At 31.1% G+C, this 27454-nt stretch overlaps 2 protein-coding genes across 2 annotated transcripts in view; one reads left to right on the top strand and one right to left on the bottom strand.

Moving 5' to 3' along the window:
* The window catches only part of mspo (M-spondin), a 30571-nt gene extending 21277 nt beyond the window's left edge, over positions 1-9294 (top strand). Inside the window, exons 3-8 of the mRNA XM_089703292.1 lie at positions 3652-3851; positions 5295-5399; positions 5652-5831; positions 6068-6285; positions 6614-6795; positions 7332-9294. Of these exons, the coding sequence (XP_089559418.1) occupies positions 3652-3851; positions 5295-5399; positions 5652-5831; positions 6068-6285; positions 6614-6795; positions 7332-7543 (1097 nt within the window). The 3' untranslated portion in view covers positions 7544-9294. The remainder of the gene's footprint in view (positions 1-3651; positions 3852-5294; positions 5400-5651; positions 5832-6067; positions 6286-6613; positions 6796-7331) is intronic.
* Dok (docking protein homolog) overlaps positions 1-27454 on the bottom strand; it is a 246996-nt gene that overhangs the window by 121133 nt on the left and 98409 nt on the right. The window lies entirely within an intron of this gene.

The raw sequence follows: 27454 nt of genomic DNA, 5'->3' as shown, positions 1-27454 counted from the left end.
CTTAAGATAAAAATCACCTATAAGATCTCTTATATTTTTTGTATTTAGCTTGTTCAAGATATTTTCTAGAACTTTCATAAACGTAGTAAATGTTGTTATATTAATGATTTACGGTTTTTCCGTTTTTAGTTTAATATTGTAATAAAATAAATAATAATATCCGGTAGGTAGTTAACACATTTACGCTATAAGCTTCACCGCCGTTTATATTGATAGAAATAAAAGCGCACGTGTATTATTATTATACAGTCTTATTAGACTATTTCCTAAAAATATAAAATAGACATTTAGTAGACCGTAATTAGCCAAGCGCCACCAAAGCGCGGGAATTACATCACAAAATGTGTCATATACGAGGTACTCTATCGATTATTCACTCGGTTGGCAACGATTCAATTGTGACTAGATTATCGCGTTTCATTCGATACCTGAACGAATACGTGGAAACACACTTAGCACGGCTTTATTTAAACTAATGGCACGACTAATATTATTCGACTTGGGAGTATTCATTTTAGTTTCGTTGCACTTTGATTTCTAGTGCATTTCTTTTAAGATAAGTAATATTTCGTTTCTATTTCGTTTCCAATTATACTCGTATTTTCCACGTTTACGAGTAATATTATTGAACAAAACTCCATAAAAACTAAAACATAATACATATTATGTGTTGAACATTATAATATTCCCGTTACTACTAAAGCTTGTTTAAATTAAAAGCCAATATAAGAGGGAATCTACGTTGTTATTTAATACTAATAAATATGCAAAACCTTTTAAAAATAAGATAGTAAATAAGAGCCCAAGTACGACGGCAAAAACTACAAGCTGTACAAATTAATGCTATCGTTAAATAGATTCAGCTATTTTTCTCTGGAAAAGAAATTAGGAAAAGAGCTTTGGCTTGGCAAAACAAGCCCATTCGTTTAAGGTACGCATTCTTAATTGCTTTAGTTGTACGTAGAGGCTTTTTTCAAGTGGGTGGAGTTCTGTATACTCATTTAATACGGAACTTAACTGAAGGAAATTATATTTAATGTAATTATACAAGAAGTTTGAACGTTCGCAAATATCACAAAGAAAAGGTAATTATACTGCTACTAAGAGAGATATAAGTAAACAGTTTTAATAATAAAAAATAAGATATTTAAAAAGTAATATCAATTATTATACTAATACGTTATTACATCTAAAGGTAATTAATTAGAGTATCAAGCATTAGTTATAGTAGTGTAATTAAACACAGAGATAATTCTAACATTATTGGAAATAAGCTTTCCAATTGGGTAGTATAGATATTAATCCGCTTATTTGTGTATAATTGCAGTTAGAGTGGAAATGATCGGTTCTAATCCGAATTTATATATATATATTCTGTTGACACATCAATATCATAATACCCGTACATTTATGATAGAGAGTCAGTTTAAATGCAATATGACATGGACAGGATGATTAAATACCAGCATGGTGCCGACCAATCAGTTATGTAGCTTGTAGTTAATCAACTATTATTATAACGTATACGTTTAAAAATTACTTTTGTTTTATCCCTCAATTTGTATTTATTTTGTATAAATATTTGACGTCACTATCAAATCTTTCTGTTTCAACATGTGCGTAATAGATAAAGTTATAATCAACTTCTTAAGACTTTTTTATGTACGATATAAAAAGTCTAATGAGACCAATCTATATTAACGAAAAGAACATTAATGAATCACCCAACTAATCTAGATTATAAATGAGAAGAGATAAAGTATTTTAAGATTATTAGTTTTTACATGAATGCATTTATTCTGAGTTTTGTAACACGGCCAACTGGCAGCGTACGGGTTCATCAACTCCTGACTCACTCTTATGTAAACAATGATTACAATTAATGCTATTCATTCGATTGAACGATCTTTTAATAACATTTTATTTGATTTGTATTCTTTATGAAGAAAAACAGTTATTATGTGAATGTAGAGATTAAAATTTTGAGGCAATGTTTTAATCATTGTTTATAATCTTTGCTTTACACAGAAAAAACAAATTTCAATTATTAATAAAGAGCATATTCTATCTTTATTCAATTATTCTTTAATTAACGCTTTTGTTTTAATCTCAACTAATTACACAATTCTACGTAGCAGAATAGAGCAAATAATTTTTAAATATAATTTCAGATATCATTCCCTCGATGTTCACCAATCCGGTGGAAATGTAAAAGCGCTTAACCTAGTAAGCCTTCTAAATGAGTCGTCCATTTTTACGACTAAAGCATTCGATGCGCGGCTTGTTCCGCGAAATAGTTTCTAGGTCAGATTGAAACGGACAAATTTATTTTAAGAAATAATGACTAATAAACAACGCTAAAAACAATCGAATTATATTTCTACGAGAACATTTTGCATGTCTTGTTTACTAAATTGGATTTACGTTTTGACGTATACGTGAGTAATCTTGTTGTAGATTACTTTTAAAATAATCATACTTAAGGAAAATGGATGTGTATACTCATATTATGTATAATTTAATGTTATTAATTTAACAGAGTAAATATTTATTGCTTGTATTTATATTGGCATAATGTATTCCGATTTAATCGGTAGTGGAATATCGTGAGTATTTTAAAAACGTTACGCTACGTGAAGGTTCAGTGTAGCGTTTTCTCAAATAATTTCAAAATAAATTGTTGCTGAAATCTTTACTTTCACACTTTAATAAACTCGAAATGAAATATTAGATGGACTGTGAACGGGTAGCAAATTGCTTCCTAAACATAAAAGACACGAAAAAAATATTAACGGCGTTTGTTGAGATCAGGGAAAACTTTTAATCCGTTCCGGCCCCTGCTCTTTTTGCCCGGGTGTTGATCTCCAAACTTTTTACACTATCGGGTTATTTTTCGCTAACTTCGAAGATATTTCATAATTTGTTGGGGAATTTAGTTGTTTTTTGTTTCGTACGGACGTGCCTCGGAATCTAGTTCAGAGTTATCCATGGAATGTAAATGATTTATTCTCTGTTGTTGTACCTATACAACGTTATATCATTGTATGAATATGTTTTTACATAACACTATAGAAAATTTATTCTTAAATAATATTTTGTAAATATATCTGAATATAATTGTGTAGGTTCGAATATTTCTCACAACACTTCCCAGACAGCTTGGCGGTCTAGAACTTTCTAATCGATACAGTAGAAGGTTAATACGTGCCCAAAGGGTTGTATAATTGTAACAGTCAGACACAATAGATTCACAACTAGAAAGTTTTAGTTTAAATCAAAAGTAAGCCCTTGACTCCTTTCGGCTTACAAGTTAACTTCAATAAGAAAACAAATTTATGTAATTAATATATAAAATTTAAAATTTCATGCATAAATAATCGTAGATACACCTAGTATTAAATATTGTCGAAATATTATTTTAAATAATAAACAATAATTATACTAACTATTGTTTATTAATGAATATAATTATAAAAATGTATTCTTTATTACACTTTTGATTTTGTAAAGCAACTTTTTCCAACAATACATTATCTGTCAAAACGACTATTAATTATTACTTTATGATGATGTGATGATTGCATTTATAACCACCATACCCTCTAACGCCTATTTATATACCCTTAGCTAAAATTTCTTTATATTCCACAGGTGTATCCCACAGCCGCTCCTACACGCTATTCCGGCTCGGTCGCAGAGTATCGCTGCCAGTCAAGCAGTTCGCAGAAACTGGTAGACTGGACTCCCTTGGCTCCAGTCCGGGAACCCTTGACGTGTTTGGAGCACCAGCGATAGGACAGGGCACTGGGCGTACTGAAGCTGAGTTCTTTGTTGATGGCAATCATTCTAGAGTGAGTATAATACTGCAGTCATTATTTACCATGTTCATGGTTTCTGAGGGTAGTGATTTATTATAATAATTATCAGATGATAATAGTCAATGTTTCGAGTCTTGAGTTTGTCGGCTTCTTCGCAGTGATTATAGTCTCCCAGCAAAACAAAATACTTTTATTTCTATTCAGAATTTTGATATTATTGCAATTTACTCAACATAATAGAGTGCTTTTTCAAAGAACTTTTTTATTTTTCGTACACTCAAGATTTATTAAGGACTAATTAACATAATTTAGAGGGTCTTTATTGCGGATTACAGAAGAAACCCTCGTTAAATATGGCAAAGCCTCTGTACTGAAAATATTTAATGACGCGTGAAATGGTTGATAATCTTCAGTTAAGCTCTACACCATTGGTCTTAATATTTTAAGTATATGAACATACAATGTTTTAATCAGCTTATTATAATTTAACAATTACCCAAAATGGGAAGCATTTTGCATATAAGCCACTTATCCTCATCGAATTATCAACATCATTATTTACAACCAGCATTAATAAACCGCGAGCTCGTAAATATAATGCAAAGATAATTAAAATGTGAATGAAATCGTATCATTTCCATGAAACTGATAACGATAAACGGACAACAATGAACAACTGATACTTTACAATTAAATTGCCGTTACATAAAGCTACCGAAAATATCGTTTTTCAGCACTAATTAATGTCCCGGAATGCAAACAATAATTACACGTCAGTAAAAAAGCAGGAGTCCATTGAAAATGGAGCGGTAATAAAAGGGGAAATTTATCGCGATCGCAGCCATTTTATTGCCAGTTAAGACTAATTTTTGTTGTTTACTGTTTCATTGCGTACTTTTTATTTGCGTCCATTTGTCAATTCGATTGGAAAAGTTTGGATGATAAATGATCTAACTCGGTGCTTAATTAAGCTTCTATTATTGTCAGTGGGATTTGTTAGGATTATCTCGTTCGTAAAGCTAAATCTTTTTTTTTTCATTCTGATACGATTATATACAGTCCGCCTACAGTTTATTATACAAAAAATATTTATAAAACAATTTTTATCTGTTAAAAGATGAAACTCGACTACAAATTTATCTTTCTTAAAGCTATGAAGAATAAGCCCGTCTGTAGAAATGGTAGAATGTCACTTCAAAGGGATGTCACCGCTGTCAAGAACATAAGCTGTAATAAAAACAAAATATTCCTCGCCTTCCTGAAGCATAATGGGCAAAATGATTTAGGAATACGTTTAAAGATTTATGATTTTAGATCGGAACGAAAGTTATTCAGACGATTACCATTAAAATGTATCGTCGCCTTTTATTGGATAGTCATAAATTTACAAATACAGACAATTTCGTTTTATTGAGGTTGTATATTACTTGATGTCTTCATAGAAATGTACTATTCAAATAACTATTTCCTCCCAAGGTATCAGTCATGGCTAGAATGATTCCATCACCGGATTGGTTCATCGGAGTGGACAGTTTTGATTTGTGCGTCGATGGCAACTGGCTGGATAGTATAACGATCGAGGTAAGATTGATAACCTAGTGCATAACTTTACAAAAAAAACTTCGTGTCAGATTTATTTTATCGCTTTTTTTTTGAATAAATTAGTAGCTCATCTGGGGACAGTGATTTTGAAATAATATATGTTGGGACAGGATTTATATAATATTTTAATGAATCAATTTCAATATAATACATAAATTGACCTTTCATTTATAACTATTTCATTGTGCACTAAATAAGAAAACAGCACGTCACACATTTATATTTTATTAGGTGGATCCACTCGACGCAGGAACAGACAACGGTTTCACATTCACAGCCCCGAACTGGCCGACGGCTCCGCAAGGAGTGGCGTATCGCATAACGTCGCGATACCCCTCCCACCCCGCCGGTTCCTTCTTCTACCCGCACTTAAGAAGATTACCTCCGATTGCTACGTTTCAATTTATTAAAGTGAGTAAACAATATCATTTTTGCTATAGAAATGTATTACATAAAAATCGTTGTAGGTGAAATTATTCAATACATTTTTTGTATTACTTATATTTAAACTTACTAGAGTGTGCAGAACTTACTACTCACAATTTCAAAATGAAATAAAATTCTTAAATTTATTTGTCCTCAAAGCACATAAGTATTTAATGTTATCACAAGCTATTCGGTTAAATTAAATAATTGTTCCATTGTAGCTACGCGAATACGAGCTCTCCGAAGTATTTCACCGTGACAGCGACGACCGAAAATACGATGTGCTCCAGTTGGATAAATTAAACCATAATAGTATCGATGTGCTTGATGGCAATCGAGCTCTTTCTATTGCTGAAGAGGTAGAGAGAGCTGAAGCACCAAGAATTTACGCAGAAGGCTCTTTAACAACGCCGGATGGTGCTTATTCTTATTATTCAATGTGAGTGTTAATAATAAATTACTTTCATGTCATTAACACCAATTAAACGTGGATTCATATATTATTATGATTCCCATCTAGTCAGATCTCTACATCGCTTATATTATTACATGCATATCTATAAAAGCATATAAACTTTATTGTTATATATACATATGTTTCTCTTTTAACTGAAAAAATATTAATTAGGATGTGATTATCTTTACTAGATTTCTTGTGATTTAATTTTGAAAATAGTAGTCTCTCTTAGAATTAGTCTCCGTCGTGAATTTCACATATAATAAATACTACAGATTACTTACACGATATCCTTTGCCAACATCTGTAGAACAAACAACGCTAGCACAACAGAAGAGCCGAGGTCGGCCAACGAGCTGCCAACCTCCGGGCCCACTGCGAGCGAGCGGTCCGCGCTCCGCAGCCTGGCCCGCCGGTACAGGGCGAGGCGCCGCCGCAAGCTGCGAGCTGATAACACCGACCCGGTGGAGAGACGAAAGAGAAAAAGGACAAGTACGCATAAAACTGGTCATTTTAAAATTTAACAGCGATCCCGTAATGAAAGAGAATTTAGAAATATTCATACTTAATAGTTTTATGAATGGCTCTAATCTATATCTATAGTTTAATTATTTTCTAGAGTTGATTTTCAGTTTGATTAATACAATTACAGTGATTATAATACACGTAGTGCATAGATGTTTTTGCCACGTTTAAATGGATATACGGTCAGAATATACATAGTGTATATTTTAGAAAAGCTCATAGATTTCAGCAAATTATAACGCAGTACTAGAAACAAATAATAGTCGTATTTTGAATAGAACACTGTCATGCTGATTTACGGTTCATTTGAGAGTTTACCAGAATATTACGTATATACGTTAGCAACCAAACTTGTTATATGTAGTTTGAATTACGATCTGAAGGCAATTCATGGATTGAAAAGGTCTGAATTTTACAAATCAATTTTCATAACGGCTAGAAATTTTGAAACAGTTCGAGATGTGAAGTTATTCTTGTTATAAAAATCATTGTATTTTTGATAGAGCTACTTGACTGTCGAGTGTCAGACTGGGGGCAGTGGAGCCCTTGTCGAAGTGAAGGCGGCTGTGTCGGCTCTGCGCTACGAACAAGAAGAATAATCCGACGACAACGACCCGGCGGAAATCCTTGTCCGCCTACAACACAATCTCGGTGGTGTGCCACCAACTGCACTGCGGCACAACCGCAGGAAGACTGGCGAAATAACCTCACGTAATTTCGGACTATTCTTTTTTTAAACGAATTATTTTTTAAGCGTTCCTTTTGTAAGTGGCCAGTAGTTTCTTTTCACGCACATGTTTTTTTTTTCACAACCTTTTTGCGTTGGCATCTGTACTGTCCGTCCAAAGATATTTTTATTTCGATTCCAATCTCTATATGAGTTCTCGTTTCAATGTGAGTTCGTGGTGTGTAAAAATATGGTTAAAATTGCTGTATAAAATAATTTAATAAGAGATGACTGTCGATGTTCGGTATAGGTAGACTTCGATTGTTTGCCGCTGTACCTATAAGAGCTTTTTCTTATTATTTTTGTTTGTCAATTAATGTTAGTACTAAGAATACAATTAAGTTCAAACATTATCATGATTATCATATAAGATATCCTCATGTTACCCACCACAGTCTTTCATAATTATTTTTTACAAGAAATAACTCTATATAAAGTTATATTATGGTATTTTAATATAATTAATCCTTCTTCGCTTCAGTACAAAATAATTATTATCATATACAAATAAAGAGTAATTTAACTTTAATTTGTATCAACTGTAAAAATGCACTATGTACTAAAATTTCGACTATCCATACGAACAACGCGCTGCATACTTTTCCATTAATACCATAGACAATTAGATAAGTGCTATAAATTAATAAAAAATATACAACCTCGTTTGCCTTCATAATAGTTAGAAATAGCTAGAATTCATAGTTATATCAATAGTCCGCAAGTGGTTAGTCAATTAGTACTATAGGGTGTTTATCTCTAAAATAAAAATACATATCGCTTATTCTTCAACTTTGTGACAGTATTTCAATAATAAGCATGTAGACTTGTTTAATGTGGGATATCATTGAAAGCAAAACCGTGTGTCAGTTGAAATAAATTACTTACTAAATTTTTTACAAATAATAGGAATTTCCATATCTGTTGTTTTCAAAACTAAAATATTAGTTGTTGTAGTATTAAAAAATGATTTGACTACTTAATAATACTAAAATAAAAATAACAAACATTCTGCAATATCAAAAATATGTAATATAGAGTGTAAGTATGTATTTTAAATTTACTACATGCGAATTTTCTTTCATGTCATATCCCACACAATCGTAAATACTCCAAAGATGCAGCTTTTATTTTTAATACATATAAATGTTAAGTAGATAAGTTTATATCTAGCGTAAGTTACAATCAAAGCCTTCTGTGAGATAAACTTAGATTTGAACTCTATCTATAACGTAATTGAGGTTATATTATGCTAAATGTAAAATGTTACGTAGATCTTTCTCGATTACTATAAATAATCTTTATTTTCTTCAAGATAAAACGTATAAGGGATTTGGGAATAAATATATTTTATTATGTACTGATGATTTTTTTAAGTTAAGCCAAAGATACTAGGATATAATTTTACCTTTCTTACTAAATGTCGTATCAATTTGCCACTTTAATTCTGATATTGAATTTGAAGTTTTATTTACTCACTTTAAGGCCTTGAATGGCCTATGGAATTTAAAACAATGTTATTGAAATTATTCATACAAAATACGAATATTAAAATATGCTATTATAATTTAATATGAATGCATTATAATTATGTTTATTTAGTCGGAGTTATTGCAGCAGTTAAAACGTGGAAACCATTCTGGAGCCAAAAATTGTTAAAATTAGTGTAACAATTACCGAGTATGTGTATTTTTTACAATGTAAATTATTCTGATTTCGATAATAAAATGTCGTAAAGTCAATAGAGTTTTATTTTATCCGCTTTTACTTATCCTTATAACCTAAACAGCTCCCCGGTCCCGCCCGGGTTTTACTAGATAATAGTAGCCTACATTATTAAGGGCAAGATGTAAATAAGAATTTCCTTAAATAAACAGTTGAAATTATATTAATTATCTATAAGAATATACAATAAATCCCCCAGAAATACAATTATGAAATTTATTGGTTTTATGGATTTCGTGCCACCGGCTCTACTATTGTTTTGCTAAGTTTCGTTCAAAAAGTTTTCTGCTTTATAACATTTCGTCTAAAATATAAATGCTTCAAATAATTATTACAAAATTGTTTAAGTTTCCTTCTTATTTTCTATATTTAGAAACATTTTTATTGTCATTAAATGTAGTAGAAAAATCCGTATCGAGCATTAACTGGGACATTATCTCTTTCACCTCTGTATATGTATAAAACACGGATGTAAGCAAGTAATATATTTTGCTTTATGGCACAGATTAGAGCAAAAAATCCTTTGGCATGCAAAAACGTTTAGGGTCCTGGTTGTTGATATAAAAATACGCAACCCCTGTACAAAAAAATACGCATTGCAGCGATTTTTCGTCCGTAAAACCTTTGAATACGATCCGGTTATGTTAGTAATTACTGTTTCATGTCATTCTGTTTAAACCACTTAGAGAATTAAAAAAAAATACAAAATTTCATTATCATACAGTTAATTCTCCCTGTTTCTATTTTCGCATGAAGTATAAGTAAAAATATTCATTATTTACTGGTAATTTTTGCAGCAACAAGACATTCTAAACAATATCTAACTCCAAACTCAAATACGCACTTGAGGGGAATGGCACTTTTTCTTTAGAGCTATTAAGCCACACCATTATAAACTTTGAATTGTTTTGCATAATTACGAAAATTCATTGCAATGGGCAGTGAGATACATTGTTTGTGTTACAAAAACAGGCTCTTTGCTTTGTTATAAATAAATAAGAGTGAAGAATGTAATGCATGCTTATGTTAATGCTTCTTAGATAAAATCAGCAATTATAAGACCATAACAGAAAGTGGTAGAATTTACCGAAAGAAGAGGGACAGGTAGTGTAAATGTAACAATATGAAATTGAAAAGAGGTAAAAAAGCAGTAGATAGGTACTTACCGTATTTCAGTACCTTCCAGTGATTTCGTGATTTATAAAATTTTTAGGAATAAGTTTAAAAATGATTTAATTGAACCAGTATACAGTGACTCAAGCCTAATGTTGAGCCTCCCGTTCATGCATTAATAAAGCGCTAGAAATTAGCAAACTCTTGTATTTCCCGGTTCAAAATGTGACACAATTTCATTTTACTGTCTCTCGGGGCCTACTTTTTTAACACCGTGACCCAGAGTTCGTAAATTGTGCCGGTAATGACGTTACCGGATGACACTGACTTTTTATTATGAAAATTAGAAAGGGTTTGTGGTGGCCATTAAATTTTAAACAACTTCCAATGAAGTTTGAACTAGTTGGAATTTTGACAGAGCGCGAATGATATTAATTTTTCTTTTGTTTATTAAAGCAAAAGCTACAGGCAAATATTTTCGTACAACAGTACATCGTAGGTAAACGTTATAAAATTTTTCCGATTTACATACAAAAGAGAGGTAAAGGAGGAGGTTAGGTTTCGATACTTTCCCTTAAATTAAGCCCTGTATCTAGATATAATATATTTCAATTATTACTTACTGTTTCTATCCTCAGCGCTCCTAATATTCATTTTAACAACAATAAACTGTTAATAAAGTTCAGTAAACTGAAGTATTGACTGTCAATGTTAATTGTTCTTAATCAAATAGTCTCCCAACTATCCAATCTAAATTACAACGTTAAAAAGCTGCATAGAGAAATAGCCCTTATTCCTTCATAAACAACGCTAAAAGTCTCTCATCACAAATCGACTATTATTAAGACTCGTTCGTTACAATGATAGAATCTTTAATTTCCTATGTTCGCGTCAGTGTCAGTTTTATAAAGACCTCGAGCTTGTACTGAATTTAGCTTGAATAGCGGGTAAATAGCATATTGGCAAGGCTGGATTGGTATTCTGGAACATGCCGATTGTTATTAATACCTGGATTCAGTTGTAAATAAACTGAGGTGCAATTTATTTTTAATGTTATTAAGATGCAAGATTTCAATAGGCATCTTATTAGAAAGAATTGCATCAGCCATTGTTATCTGATTTTGCTCAAATAAAAAAGATTGTCTGGATCAGTGTCTGAAGACTTATATATAGGCACAGATATAGGTTATATATTGTATGGATAATGTTGTCTATCAAAAATATTTATTTAATACTATTTATAGTAATAATATGTAAAAAGTGATTGTGATAATAAATTGGTGCGTTATATTGTTACAACTTTAAAATACACATGAAAATGTAGTATTAATAAACATAGATAATTTTTAAGTTAATATTAAATAATAACGATAAACGCTCTTTAATTGAATTCATTTGCCACAAGAGGCTTCATTATATTGTTAAAAACCTAATTAAATAAATAATTATTATTTTATATTTCAGCAAGAATTTTTATGAAAACTAGCGGAGCGAACGAGCGGGTTAATAAAGCTTAATTTATAATTACTGTAACTGCTTTATTCGTATTAAAATGGTAATTTTAAAAATAACTATACAGTCTAAATTTAAGGACCCGTCTAGTGGTAAAAGGCTTATGGGTAAGATACGAGGCAGATTATGGAAATAAGCTAGTTAAAATGTATGTAGGTACTTACCTAACTTTCAATCAAATAGCTTCCTTGAAAAAAAAAGTAGAGTGGGATTATATTGCTGAGAAAGCCTACATTTACGTCGTCGTGTGCAAAATTCACGCATACGAGAGAAAATCCAAGTTCCCATTTTCTCTAGAAATGAATTAAACTGCAATATGTAAGACGTGAAATACAATTTCCATAAATTCTTTTATTCGCCCCAATTTTCACAAAAATGTCGTGCCAAATTCTACATAGGCTCATCAGTGCAATGATAAAACATCGCATACGAGGATAGAATTTGTCCCAAATTCGCGGGAAATCCAATTTGAATGGCATTTGAGTTTTAAATTTTGCGATCAAAGTTTGGGAGATAAGGGCGGTGCAGGCCGGAAGCTACTTCCGTTCTACGACACATTATTCATAGTCTGGCCTCAGCAATGAAAACTTCCGTCGAGATACAATAAACTTCGGAGAAATCTGTTTAGGAATAGTGACGGATTTAGATAAGGCGACAGTTATTCGAAATAAATCAACTATGAAAAAGAATGGGAGCGTATTTTAAGTTCACTGTATAATCTCCGCTCGTAAAATAAAATTCAAATCTAAAAGTCGGCTTTGTTAGAGTAGTTTATTTTAAGTTAAGAAATAATTATTATAGAAAGCGCTAATAAAACCGTTTCTTATTTCCTTTTTTCACTCAAATATCACTTGTTTATGTCACAAACGTCTGTCAGCAGAGTGGGCAACTTGCCACCCATAAATATTCGTAAAGATTAGATGTCGTATTTGTCACAAATTCTTTACATTTTAATAAAAAACTTTTGCCATTTCCATAACTGCTGGACATGGTCTATTTCTTATAAAGTTCACAGTATTACAATATTAAATTTTAGAAATTGTAATAATGTGGTTCGTATGACCAATACTGCATGAATACATATTATTTGCAAGTCAAAAAGTGCAAATAGCCTAGCTCCGAGCTACAGCTAAGCCTTGTTATTATTGTAAAATACATATGAAGTGTAGTATAGTAGTAGTGTATGGTTGGACCAAAAAAAAATAGCGAATTAGCCTCACTTACTCGTAGGTAAGTACTTAATTCAATTTAAATTTTTTCCAAAACGCATTTCATTAATTTATGCTCAAATAAATTAGAAAACTTTATCCAATGTATTAGTAATTTAGTAAACGCGGAGCTTAATGTATGAGAAAATGTATGCTGAAAATTTTTTATCCATTTTGCTCTGATTTTCAATGCAAAATGACATAAATATTTCATGGGATGATGGTATTAAGAATTTTCCCCTACGTTCTTTTTTTAGAAGCTTCTGTTTTAAGGATTACCTCTCAGAGCGCACTAAGACGGTATAAATTGCTTATTTTAACCCGCTTACTAAAGTTACTAGAGATTTAAATAATTTGAAAAATTTTATGCCACTGTTTTGAGCAAATAGAAATTTAAATTAAATGATATTAAAATAAAAATAAAATATTTTATGTAATATTATGCTAGGAATTGTGAATTGTCATTTATTTAAGCGCGTCACATACGGTGAAGATACTATAATATTTTATCTTACGATACTGTAATAATTTAAATTACAGTAGGTATTTACCCGAAATTTTGTGGGTGATTTGTAATAGGATGGCGGTTCTACAGGGGTCTTAGTACGCAATGACAAAAAGAAAAATGATGGTCAGAACGCTGATACCGGATACCTTAAGATACTGTAATATAAAATATTACAGTATCTTAAGATAAATTAATATTATAGTATCTTCACCGTGTGTGACGCGCTTAAGGAACATGTTTTTTCACAATTTTAAATATCGAGAAGTATTAATTTGTGTGTTTCATATTTGATATTAAAATATTTCTCATAAACATATAGGTTGGATTGAAAAACTGTAGATATCAACTCACAGAAGAAAGTTCATCAGTAAAATTCCAGCTTAACAATAAGTTTGTCAAATCCCGTTTCTATATCAGAATATACAAGATTTAGCATATCATCAATCATCCCCGCAGTCAAGCAATGCAAATCCGCTTACAAATATTATTGCAAGGGGAAATTGACAGCTATGTATATTACAAAATAATTTGAGGCATATCCTGAATGGAGTTATCCATTTCCTCTAATACACGTGCAAGCGATATTGGAACTTATGGTAGTGTAGAGTATGGCGACTATTGTATGAACTAAGTAGTTTTGTTATGATATTTTAGTTGAAGGGGATCAGACATGGAGCACTTTAAATTAAGTTATAATTGAGGCATGGAAATACGTCGGCTATGGTCCAGCGTTGCATATTCCGTGGGAACTAGTTTCAGATTTTTATCGATTCTATGTTCACAGTTTAGGTACCTACTGTAGTTTGAAATTTATTATTCTTTTTTTAAACGTCAACTCTATAGATTTAGTGCATAAATTTCATGTTATTTTGATTGTATGTTATAGTTTAAGCTTATCAAGTTGTATGCAGGACTATTGTTTTTTTCATTTATGAAACAAATCGTATAATATGAATTTTATTTTCTTACCTCTAACTATTACTAATTTAATATATTATGATGTTCAATTGTTAGACATGTGTTAAAAATTTAATTAACAAGAACATTATTAAAATGTTCTCCAATAGCTGTGAAACTAGTTTACCATGTAGGAAATAATATTGTAATACTGTGCCATGACAGTATATTAAAACTAAACATCATTTAATATGATTCAATAAAAAGTTCATCAAAGAATATGGCTGTAAGTTAGGTAAGTAAATTACCAACCTTTTACTATGTTAAAATATATATCTACTGTGTTTAGATAAAATCCGTGAGACGTCCTTCACAGTTTCTTCGAAATGCCTTCATTAAGGATTAATTAACTATAATAAATTTGAAGAAGCTAAGCTAAGCTCTATTCTTGTAAAGGTTATCAAACTTTGTCGTTAAAAAACATTCTTTTGTTCTTGTCATTCCTTTAATGCTATATTTTTATTACCCTTGTTATATAAAGTAGTCTTAGATTATGCCTTCAGCATTTTCTAGAAATTTCTGTAAATTCCACCGATAAAATCTAAAGAAACTTAGCAGGCTACTCACATCCGAATCTCATTTGTACGATTCTCTAGCTTCCTTCGTAATAACGTATCTGAATCACTATACGAGTTTTATCTAAAACCGCTTGGCAACTAATTCGTACAATAAAGAAAATAATATAAAGGGCTTCCCAAGGTTGGTGATTATTTTCCCTTATTACCGACATATTTTAGAAATCACAAGGGGAATCAACGTTCGCAAAAGAATTCTTCATTGTCGCAAAGAACACCGCACTAAATATAAATCGACGCTAACGACACGTCCTAACCTCTGCGGTCCTTCGGATTGAACCCAATACAACTAATTAAAGTGTCCGTCTGTCCGGCTTATCGCTCGCTATCATTAATTGCTAGCTTTAGGATCGGGGAGATAGTACGGTAATTAACAATATCTGGAATGCTTTTACTGCTATATTTATGTATTATTATTGTTCGTTTATTGTACTAGATCATTATTAAGATAGGAAATTAATGGTTTAAGACGAACTTAATCTAAGACTAGCACATAGTACTCGCTTAACTGTATTGTCTTCACTTATATTATAAAGAGTCTGTGCTAAATAAGAGCCAAAAGTATTCAACCAATTATGAAAATTCTTTCATCTGAAAAAACTACATTAATAAGTTTTGTATGTTCATTGTCCATAGTTTAATACTGTTTTATTTCGGATGACCGGGATTACTGGACACTCATAATTATTGATCTACATTCAAATAAATAAAATCAGGATAGTAAATGTACATTTTGATATTTAAAGCAATAAAAATAAAGAAACATATTATTCATGCATAATTTTTATCATGCATGCGGGTGGCATGTGTAGTTTTTTATTACTGGGTTGAACGTATTATTTAAACCAGATTAATGACTCGTACTGTTTATATCTTCATCGTATAACTTAAAATAAAAATACGTTTTTGAAGAATCGTGATAAAGGCACGCAGTATCAAATACAACTTTTAGGAATTGGTCCAGTTTTCTTTTTATTCCAAATTACAACATATAGATAACTTGATAATATAGAGATAACCACAATTACTACTCTTAAAGTATTCGTCTGCCATTTTTTTTAATTTGCTAGACTAATTTTAATGCAAGCATGCACAAATATACCGCTACCACCGCAACATACCAAAAAGGGCAACAGACATCTTTATGTGAATAAAATTCGACTAAGAAAAAAAACAGATCACTTCGACAACAGGTACTTTACAAAATAATTGTACCTACTTGAATCCTAAATTGCTCTTCAAAATAAACCTTTTATCAGATTCCAACACTTGCATGTTTCATTAGCTAGTAAATAAAACAAACAATATACTTGAGAGTTGAGACGTCTGGAGACAGACTGCATCATGTTTAATTAAGTATATAAAGTTTTTCTTCAGTCTTACCTCATCAGCATGCATTGCAAGACACTTCATTAGGTTATATTTTCGTTCCTCCAAAGACATTAATATAAATACCTTTACCGACTGTGCTGGATAACGCGTTCGATTTAATATCCATAATAATATTAAATTTTTAATATACGAATAAATGACAATTGAACCAAAATATTAAATACTCTGTGGATTATAAATCCAGTTCAATATAACCCATTCGATATGAATTAAATCAATCATTTCAAAATTAAGTATTATCTACTATCTTAGGTATAAGGTACCTAATTATTAATATATCAGTTTGAACAAAACAAGACCAAAGTGTGATCGATAGGTTGTTCTAGTAGCATGAGTCATGTTTAATAGATAAATGCATAACTAGAATTAAAAAAGAAAGTTATCCATTTCTGCACAGAAACTTGGAAGTAGAGTCGCGATAACTGTATCATAGCACCGGGTATAATTCAGTTGAATAAATCGCCGCGTCTAAACGCACAGTCCGTAAACACTAGCTGTTGTACGTTCATTATCATTTGTATTCAGAGCTGAAAGAGATCTGCACCTGGAGTACTGTCAGCAAGCAAGATTTATGTTGTTCGTGTAAAAGTGAACAAAACCCGCTTTTGTATGGTAATGTACCCGCGTTCTTGGGATTTTAATGCGAATTTAATGGAATCCTGTTATCTCATTGAGACAGGCGAAGCGTCGAAGAATGTAGGACGATATGACATCGTTATTACGCGCGCTAAATTTTGATATAACATTTATTAATTATAATTAATCATGAACAGAGTATGTTTATTTTGATTTAGATTAACGCGTTTCAAGCGTGAATTATTTTCGTCACAGTAATTATACTGACAATACAAATATGGAATATTTTCATTTAATAATAGAAACACAAACAAGTAGGTATGTATAATATAGATCAACAATCATTAAAGTAGCTTCAAAGATCTTTAAATTATTGAAAGACATTTTTAACAAAAGAAGAATTTTTTTTACACTTTGTAGTTGCAGTTGTTACACGGCGACATTAAGAAATTAAATAAGATTTTTTTCAATTTATTTACATGACCTAGGTTACAATAATTGGTAAAGTTCGACAACCTGTGTCATCTGCCAACCTGTACTAAGCTAGTGTAGTGTATGCCTTCATAGGTGGCTTCAAAGGCCTTTGCAAGGTGAAAGAATGACTTCATACATTACAAATTTTGTTAATAATGGATCTGTTCGGAAAACAACTGCAGTGGTTTTGCTTTGAATCTGAAAATGAAAGAAAATAATTTATTCACTAACCAAAAAACAGACAAGAAATTAAACAGATGTTTAAAAATAAAGATCAGTATGATTGTGTTTTGAACCATAGGAACAGTATTGACTAAGGAAACATGAAAAAAATTACAGCCTCCATCTCGCTTGACCTGAAAACAACTACGTGTAAAATCATTTCCGAACTAATCCATACTTAATATTATAAATTCGAAAGTAACTCTGTCTGTCTGTCTGTTACTCAATCACGCCTAAACTACTGAACCAATTTGGATGAAATTTGGTATGGAGATAATTTGATACCCGAGAAAGGACATAGGCTAACTTTTATTGCGAAATATGTACCACGGGCGAAGCCGGGGCGGACCTCTAGTGACAAATAAAAGCAGCACAATCACAAATCAACATTTAGCGAGCTTTCTGTACACAATTCCGAACGTGTCACCGGTGAGCGGAGAGCTGAAAGAAGCGACTTCATTATCATTCCCTTTATACACCTGAGACAAACGTTTTACACAAAACTAGACTTTATAACCTACATATCACAGTCGAATATCCGTTGTATTAAATAGCGATGCTCCAATTCGACACGTTTTGATGGCTGTATCTTTCCGGATCAAAGTAGAGCTTTTACGAATGCAGAGGAAATGTTTTTATTTTTGTTGCGGCCGTGTGCATCAATGCACCCGCAAACAGCCTCTCCAAATATAAATTTAATTTTTACCGCAACCATTACTTTGTAAACTTTAAAAAAAGAGAGAAAGAGATCTTTCTTCTTGCATTTTTTATCAAAAAATTTAACTGAACTTTGTTTTTATTATCTACTAGCGGTCCGCCCCGGCTTCGCCCGTGGTACATATTTACGTTTTCTCTACATAAAAACCATCCTCGTACTTCAAGGAATATAATAAAAAAAGAATTATCGAAATCGGTTCAGCCGTTCTCGAGTTATGCGCTTACCAAAACATTTTGCGATTCATTTTTATATATAAGACTAGCGGTCCGCCCCGGCTTCGCCCGTGGTACATATTTACGTTTTCTCTACATAAGAACCGTCCTCGTACTTCAAGGAATATAATAAAAAAAGAATTATCGAAATCGGTTCAGCCGTTCTCGAGTTATGCGCTTACCAACACATTTTGCGATTCATTTTTATATATAAGAGATGTAATTCGCGTATAGTTATGAATTAATATGAAACACGCGTCTTATCTTAATATGTAATTTATCTCAATGTATATATAAATGTTACGCTTATAGATAATATTATTATTAACTCGTTGGCACATTCTATTAATTCATATCTATTCATAAATCAGTTTCTGGTTAACATTAATAAATTTCAAACACATAACTACGAAAATAATTGTACTATAATATGATAAGGATGTGCTTAGTATAGTCGATAAACTTTGCAAGGATAATTCATAAAAGAGTTTATCACGCGGCATGACAAGCCGTAATGGCTATAATGGCTCCAACAAGGAATGCTCGTGTCGCTGTAGCCAGCCTTTAATGAGCGCAGTTGTTAACGGCAAATGTCGTAGTGATGTGCTTTGTATCATTATATCGATTAAATTTTTCTAATATTTAGCTGGTGAACTATACATGTTTATGTTAACGTTTCAAAAAAACAATGATTTATTTTACAAAGCATAACTATTTGTAATTTAGGATTCACCATACTTCACCACATTGCTCTATCTTCTGAACTAGTAGTTGATATGTTAACAATTAAGTACTTATCCAATAAATTAGTACTAAATAATGTAGACCAACGCGAATGTTGAACTACATGAGATGTTTTTTTATTTTTAGTAGAATAACCTAGTCAGAATGATAAGAGGAGAAGAACATAAAGAGTTATCGAAATTTTATATTTGTGTCCGAAATTACTATATGTGGGAATTTCTACATTTCTTCCATTTTCTGAATAATCCTGAAAGTTTAGAAAATAAATATAACAAATATGTATTAAATATTCCAATAAATCGATAAAAAGATGCACAACACTAAACACCATACAGAATTGCTTAATAACTGTCACCGTGAACAGTGCTGTGCCGCAATTTGAAGGTGGTATGATCGTTACATTTATCGATTAGAATCCTCCCATTAGGATTATCACAAACTGCACATAAATCGGTGTTAAACATAACCTGCTTAAATCAAACGAATTAGATTATACATACTTAGTATTGGAAAAATATCAATTCATGTCATTCAATTCTTTAAATTAATATCGCCAAAAAAGTCAAATATTATTTCAGTTATCGTTATGCTTATAAATCATGATTCCAAATCATTTCATATACAAAATAATTCCAATCATATATTATTTAGCTAACCGTATAAAATTTTAAAATTGGTTTTCAAGTTAACCGAATAAAATGCTTCAAAGCGAAGGAACCTAGTACGAAATAAAATTCCAGGTAATTTGTCTCATTAGCAACACTTTCGTTTCGTGCGCGAGTTCTGTTGACTCGTTTACTTAAAAGGCTAATGAAACTAGCTACCTTGTTAGGGATTTAAATAATTGTAGGTTAACGCTCCTATAATATTACTTTTGGTAAAACATGTGGCTGGATATCTCCTTAAAATAAAAAATTCAGATTTAATCAACGCTTTTGTAATTCAACTAAATTTGGTCTTGAATATTGCATTTTCTCCCATACAATGCGACATCATATAAAATTTACCATAATATATTGTGCAGTTTAAAAATGCGAAACATTTTACATTGTACATCGAACACAAAGGATCGTTTATTATATGAATAGAATGCAAAGAAAATTGCTATTCTTTTTTAACAGGGGTATGTATTAAAATTCATCGTTTTGAGTGAATAACTGATCGTAAATACTTTTAATATGCACGTTTTAGAACACCTATCAAAGCACAAACAATTTACAAAACAATCAACTCCACATGAATTCAATTTGATATGTAATTACGAACATAAATTTCATCGCAAAATATTATTTTGCTGGCGTTCTAAACAAATTTAAATTTCTGTTGATTTTAATTAAAATCCTTTGTGTCTGTCCGTATATTGGGGTCCCTGGACCGTCTTTAATTAATTGTTTCTTATCAAATTGTGAGAGCCCCCCGACAGGTTGAGCATTCCAAGTCTCTGTTTATATACAGTTATTAAAGTTCAAATTAAAGCGATACAAGGAATTTTAGTTTAAGCATACATAGAAATCAGTAAATATTGAAGTAATAGTAAATATAGTAATTTTCCTCAAACTAGAACGACTGTTTTATGCTAAATCAATTAATCTAATATCTTCATTTATAATACTATGAAATATTTTGATACTTCAAACTTTTGGATTAAACTCTTAATGTGAAAAATAAAGGGATTATCACAAATCTTAATTTAATTCCAACATTTATATATCGTACAACACATTAATCCTCATCCTTCGTACAAACATTGCTTTTAAACACATCAAAGTCAACAAAACAATTCCAAAGCACTTCAATATCAAATGTCCCAAGCCGAAGATCCAGAACTTAATTAAGATGCTCCAGCTTTGAATCTAATTACTGAGACCCTTTCAAAAACCTGACCCCGCTCAAGGGCCCTTATAGTCTAAACATGTGCCCATAATTTGCACGTTAGAAACGTAAGAACCCTTAGCAGAGTTGCCAAGTCCTTCATGCTCGATTGCGGTAAGTCGTCTTTGACAGTTCCAAGTGTACCTGTGATTTTCTTTAGCTTCGTAATACTTGCTGGTAAACCCCGAATTACTTTATATTTTACGAATGGTTAACTCAATTATAACATGTAGTTATTGTGTGTAGGTATACAAGAGAAAATCGACTTCCAAGTCTTTCTCTTTATTTCCACTTGCTTCTGAGAAAATTTGTAATAATGTTCATCGTCCTATTGATTTAATAAGATAATCTCTTGGTCTGTAAAAACTGGGCTAATTACACCTATTCAAGACAGAGCAAGCGAGATTTTAAAATAAAGCGTGTATTCTTTAACAAGACTATCCGCAAATTTGTCATAAAAGGCAGTTCAGAAGCTTAAAAACAAACCCTAAGTACTTGAATCCCCTTACCAAACAATACTTCAACACACCTACACAAAATAAATAAGAATAATCGTGCTGTATCAAGAATAACATCTCGAAAGACTCGTTTGAAACATTGCTCAACTATACACATACCTCATTAGAGGAGCTTTCGTACGGAACAAATAAGCCTCCCCTCAGAGGATCTAATTAGCCCCATACAGTCGGAGACACGTGACATGTCTTGGGATTTTTATGTACATTTGAAAGGTGTGGGCTTATTTTAATGGATGGCTTTTGTGGCTACGAAGTCGTTTTAATTGTATTTATTGTGCGGATTTAGCGTTACCTAATTGACTTACATCTTACGACGAACATGTTGGAGGTATTGTAAATTCAGATATAAATTTAATGTGAATAAAAATATAAAATTATCTTTAGTATTGAAAATAATCCGTGGATAAAGTTTCAAATAAACCAAATCAGATCTTGTACACCCTACAAGAATCTTTAAAATATTTCAATTTCAACTACAAAATAAGTCTACTTTTGTAAGAAACAACTAAAACTTACTCGATTCGAATATTTCAAAGAAATACCTAAAAGTGGATTTCGAATAAACTTGTGCCAGGAGCTCTTTATAATTTTTCCTTTCAAATAAATATTTCTGCTTTGACAAACATCCTTTTAGGTATAACGCGTTTTATAAAAGTTCTTCGTTTTTCCTTGAAAGGAAAAGGGTCAATTATATTCAAACTTACATAATATTTAGAATATAATGATATATTATAGTTAGAGAGTGAGTTTGTATCTCAGATTGAGTCAAAATTAAATAGATTATAACATAATCTTTTCTCTTTATTTTCGACTGGCGTCCGCCCTAAGCTCGCACGTGGTACAATAGATTATAGCCTTCTAGTACTCAGGGATCACGTTCATAATATCTAATGTTGAAAGAATTACTAAAACTCGCTCCAGTATTTCCAATGATCGTGTTCAAACAATCATACAAACTCTTCAGCTTTACATTGTTAGTATAGATATTTATATGGTTCGTCTATAATTTAAGATAATCATTATGTGCTTGTTTGATTTTTTTAAAAAGATGTAGAAAGGATATAGGTCAATATAATATACACTCACACACTATGAAGCTATTCAATTTATCTTAATAAACTCGCTTAACAGAGAGACGACAATCAAACCGCGTGTTTATTAGTGTTAACTTAGAAGTTCCTTGCAATTTGCCGTCTATATCCAATCAATGCCTTTCATGGAAGAGCCTGAATCGGTTTAATTGAGCCAATCACGTATGATCATGGCCCCGATAGTATGCAGACAAAACTGTAGAATGATATTCCTTAATTAGTCCATATTTACGTGCTTTTGAAACTATTAATGAGCTTCATTTAAAATAAAACATAACTTTAATCATTAAAAGAAACGAAGCAAGGTTCTCATTATGCAGCGTATTTTTTTTTATAAATAGCAAATAAATTTTGTCGAGATACGATTAAAAGTTTTTGGTTGTGATAAAAGATACCTATTTGAAGCAATTACGAAGTTATTTGAATGATTTTGATGAATGATTTATATATAAATTCACTCCATTTAAAATGATTAATAAATTATAATGAAAAATTATTTAATTCCCTTATCTAAAAGCTATCACGAATCAAATAACTTGATAAAGTCTCAAATATCTATCCAAAACATTCGTGAACAATACCAAACTTCTGGTAATAAGATATTTTGAGGAAATTCAAATTCTAAACAGACGATAAACAACTTCGGAATTACGAATTACTGTTGTTCCGTACATTTATAAGCTGTATTTTGTAAATATCCTCATAATATTATAATTAGTATTTAAGAGAGAGGTAAAAATGTATTCATTTCCATTTAATAAAATTCATATTTACAATTAAATTGTATAAACAAAAAAAAGTAAATATGGTTCGTAGTAAAAGATAACTCAACATTGAGACCTTTCAGTTATATTTCTTTTATCAGCCAGATAGTAAAATGTCATTTTATATTTGCTGATACTTAATTAATAAAGTAAAAAAATAAAATGCAACCTTGACATACGAAGTATTTCTTACCCTCGGCCAGCTGTATCGTCATTCCCTTGTGTATGCTTTTACAAAATTAACTTGTTTTTGTAAATATAGTTAGAAGCTGACACTGGAGACCGCAATCAGCTAAGTGCATGTCTATTTATGCAGTCGATTTACCATTTCGATGTTAAATTTGTTGACCCTTGCTGAGTATTCTTATAAATTAAATCGGTATTGAACAATTGGTCCATAGTAATTAATGTAAAAAGTCTGAAATGATATATTACAACCTATACGTGTAATTGAAATAGATTATCAATTAATAGATTACATGAATATGTATAAATCTTTGTTGATACACAATGAATATTGTGTATCAACAAAGATTTATATAGTTTGAGATCGTTTAAATAAGGAGCTTAAAAAAAGCTAACTGTTCATTACTCTACTTGAAAATAAACACAACCGTTACAGGAATGAGCATAATTATTAAACTGTTATATTAATTTATTTATATCTATCTTTACATAAAATGATAGTCTAAAATTTAATTAGTTATCTCATCTCTCTCTTATTTTGAATAATAATCCGGCACAAGTGTTGTAAGATGCGCGTAATATCATTTTCACAGTAACTGAACATAATTAACGACCTCCTGACTAAATATTATTTTACCCTAAAACAATTTTCCCGTTTCCTTAATCAACACTAGCTTTCGCTGTTTTGCGAGCTGCAGCTGCCATCTTTAAACGAACAAGATGGAAAGACGGATGAAAAGTCACGTTTTATAAACAAATCGTTGGATAAAATCACAAATAATTTCTAAAATATTTTTATACAGTTATTATTTTAAACTTAATCCGACACAATTATTTCTGTATATCAATTAACCCTTAAAGCTTTTCTGTCACTTTTTTAGTACATACATGTACTTATTGCCGTGTAAGTCTTGAACGTTCCAAAAAATCTAGAAAATTGACTACGTTGGAGAAAGTACGATAACAATCCTTTATTTTTCTCCTACATGCCAATTATAGAGAACATTTCATTCGTGTGCTAGGTGACTGTTGAATTTAGGGATTCCCGGAATTATTGACACGAAATAATAAATGTTATTTAACATTCCACACAACTAAATAGTGTGATTGAGCTCGAGAGGGCTCAATTATCATTTGTTAGGTATTAAGTTAAAATTGAAGAATTTTTTGTTATAATAGATAGTGAAAATACTGTGATACAATAAAACAATTAAATGCTACTTGAAATTGTTTTCAATTGTGTTATATTAGGTGCATTTTATTTTTTTTCATTCTTATTTTATAAGCTGTATGACAGCGTTGTCCGTTTTTTGAGACAGCAATGAAGACGGGGTTCTTGGCAAAGGCCGTTTTAACGGACATCCTGAAAAACCTACTTACAGAAAATTTGTTTTATTTTTTTCTCTACTATAGTATTTTTTAAACAATAACTATCACTAAAACCAATTCAGGTCATATCTGGGTACATTATTTCAGGGCTTGCCGTGTTAAAGGTTAAAATAAAACGCTCGATTGTTGTTATGATAATAATATATACAAATTAATAGAGTCGGTGCGAATCATGTGCGAATACAGGATATTGTGAAAAGTTTACCAAATTTTACACTGTGACTAGAATTTTAAATATATTCAATTAAAAATTTGGATTGAGTTTTCCACTATTATATCAATTCTTAAATATCACTTCAGATTAAAAGGCTACCCCCTGAAAACATTCACTAAACATTAACGTCGCAAATAAAGTGCGTGAGAAATAACACCGCACCCATTATTTTATGAGTCTGAATGACTCACGAATAGATTTTGATTAAGATTAAGCAAATGTCACATGAGACGCGAAAAGATAATAAACGGCGCTGAAATGTGTAATTTAATTTGTTTACTGCGCCGCCTTTATTCGCTCTGCATATGAATAAGATGGCTGATAAGTCTTACCCAACCAGAATAATTTATGAGTGTCGCCGCTTTCAATGTAATCTAATTATAAAATATCTTTGAATAAAGTGCCGTAAACTTTATAGCCAGTGTATTATTGTAATTTATTTGAGACATCTCGAAATCCTAGAATGAGTATATCGATTAATTCATATTATTCTGTAGGCATGTTCCTTTTTTTTAATTAAATTAAAAAAAACAATAAACCCTCTTCTACACTTTAATTTTCATAATAAATAGATACAATTAGTATGATGTTTATTAATATAGAATTTAATATAAGTTGGGTTACAAAAATGGGTATTAGTATTCATTTAATAATGTCAGCAAAAGAATTGAGAAGCTAATTCATATTAAAGAATGCTCGGTGGGTCGTTTAATATTCAGAACACATTGTATTCCAGACTATTTATTATTCTTATCTTTCACTCGTATATAAATATATTTATTATTTTTATTACCATTTGCGGAATATTTTCTGCCGGGTCAAATAAGAGAATCGTAATGAGAGCAATTAACATTTCTATATCCATGAAATATAAAACATTGTTATTTATAACACAGCGGAAAATCTTATAAAAACAAAAGTTTGTCTTTTCTATTTTTGTGCAAGTAGATAAATTACTGGCTGTAGAGCGTCATACTGCATAGGCTGCTTATAACAATGATTAAACATGTTCTTATACCTCTTTATATTGCATATTCGACTCACTTTATAGTTTATTAGATTCAACAAGATTTCAATAATGATAAACAATTCTGAAATTTTAGTTAAGTAATTGGCAGGATAAAACCTATGTTAATAGGTACAACAAAACGGTAGATCTATGAATATTGCAAGAACTGAATATAATATTTTGTTTATTACTAACAGGTGAACATTAGTGAATGTTTGCGAAGAAAGACCTTTTCATCGTTACAAAAATATGAAAATAAAATGTACTTTACATGTTTAAATAAACAAATCTGTCCCGTTAGACTGCTGGCTACAGCGGAGTTTAGAGAGGGTAGAAAATTAGATGAGCCGTCTGCATTTTGTGAAGTGTACTCAAATGTGTAAGCAAATGTAATTACTTTTAGTCAAGAGCCCCTCGATGAGTAAGTTGATTGAATCGGTTGACGTGAGTGATTCCTTCCCTTTGTTGATGACGTATGCAATTTGGTAGGCACGCGTTTGTAAGCAACTTTTGCTTATTCACTTTGTAATTGTTAAACGATTATAGGGGGAGGATATCGTTTATACTGAGATTCTTCTCATTTTCTTTCTCATTTATTTTTATAAATTGGATGAAGAAAATAATTAAATTATTTTTTTATAACGATGCGGTGATTGCCCCCATTGACTTAACCTAAATTAATAATTTTAATTATAAACATATCTGTTATGTACCTACTTACCTACATTTCAACAGTTTGATGAAAAAGATTTCTCAATGTTCAAATGCATATACCTACATGCATTCTGTGCTGCACTCATATTTACTATTTTATGAATATTAAAAAAAAGAATGAGATTTAATCCATACTTAATATTATAAATGCGAAAGTAACTCTGTCTGTCTGTCTGTTACTCAATCACGCTAAACTACTGAACCAATTT

Source organism: Colias philodice, chromosome 14 (assembly GCF_061535455.1).
Source record: "Colias philodice isolate Cphi_HAF_F1 chromosome 14, ilColPhil1 Martin Lab GWU primary, whole genome shotgun sequence".
Lineage (NCBI taxonomy): Eukaryota > Metazoa > Arthropoda > Insecta > Lepidoptera > Pieridae > Colias > Colias philodice.
This window is presented reverse-complemented; position numbering and strand designations above follow the sequence as displayed.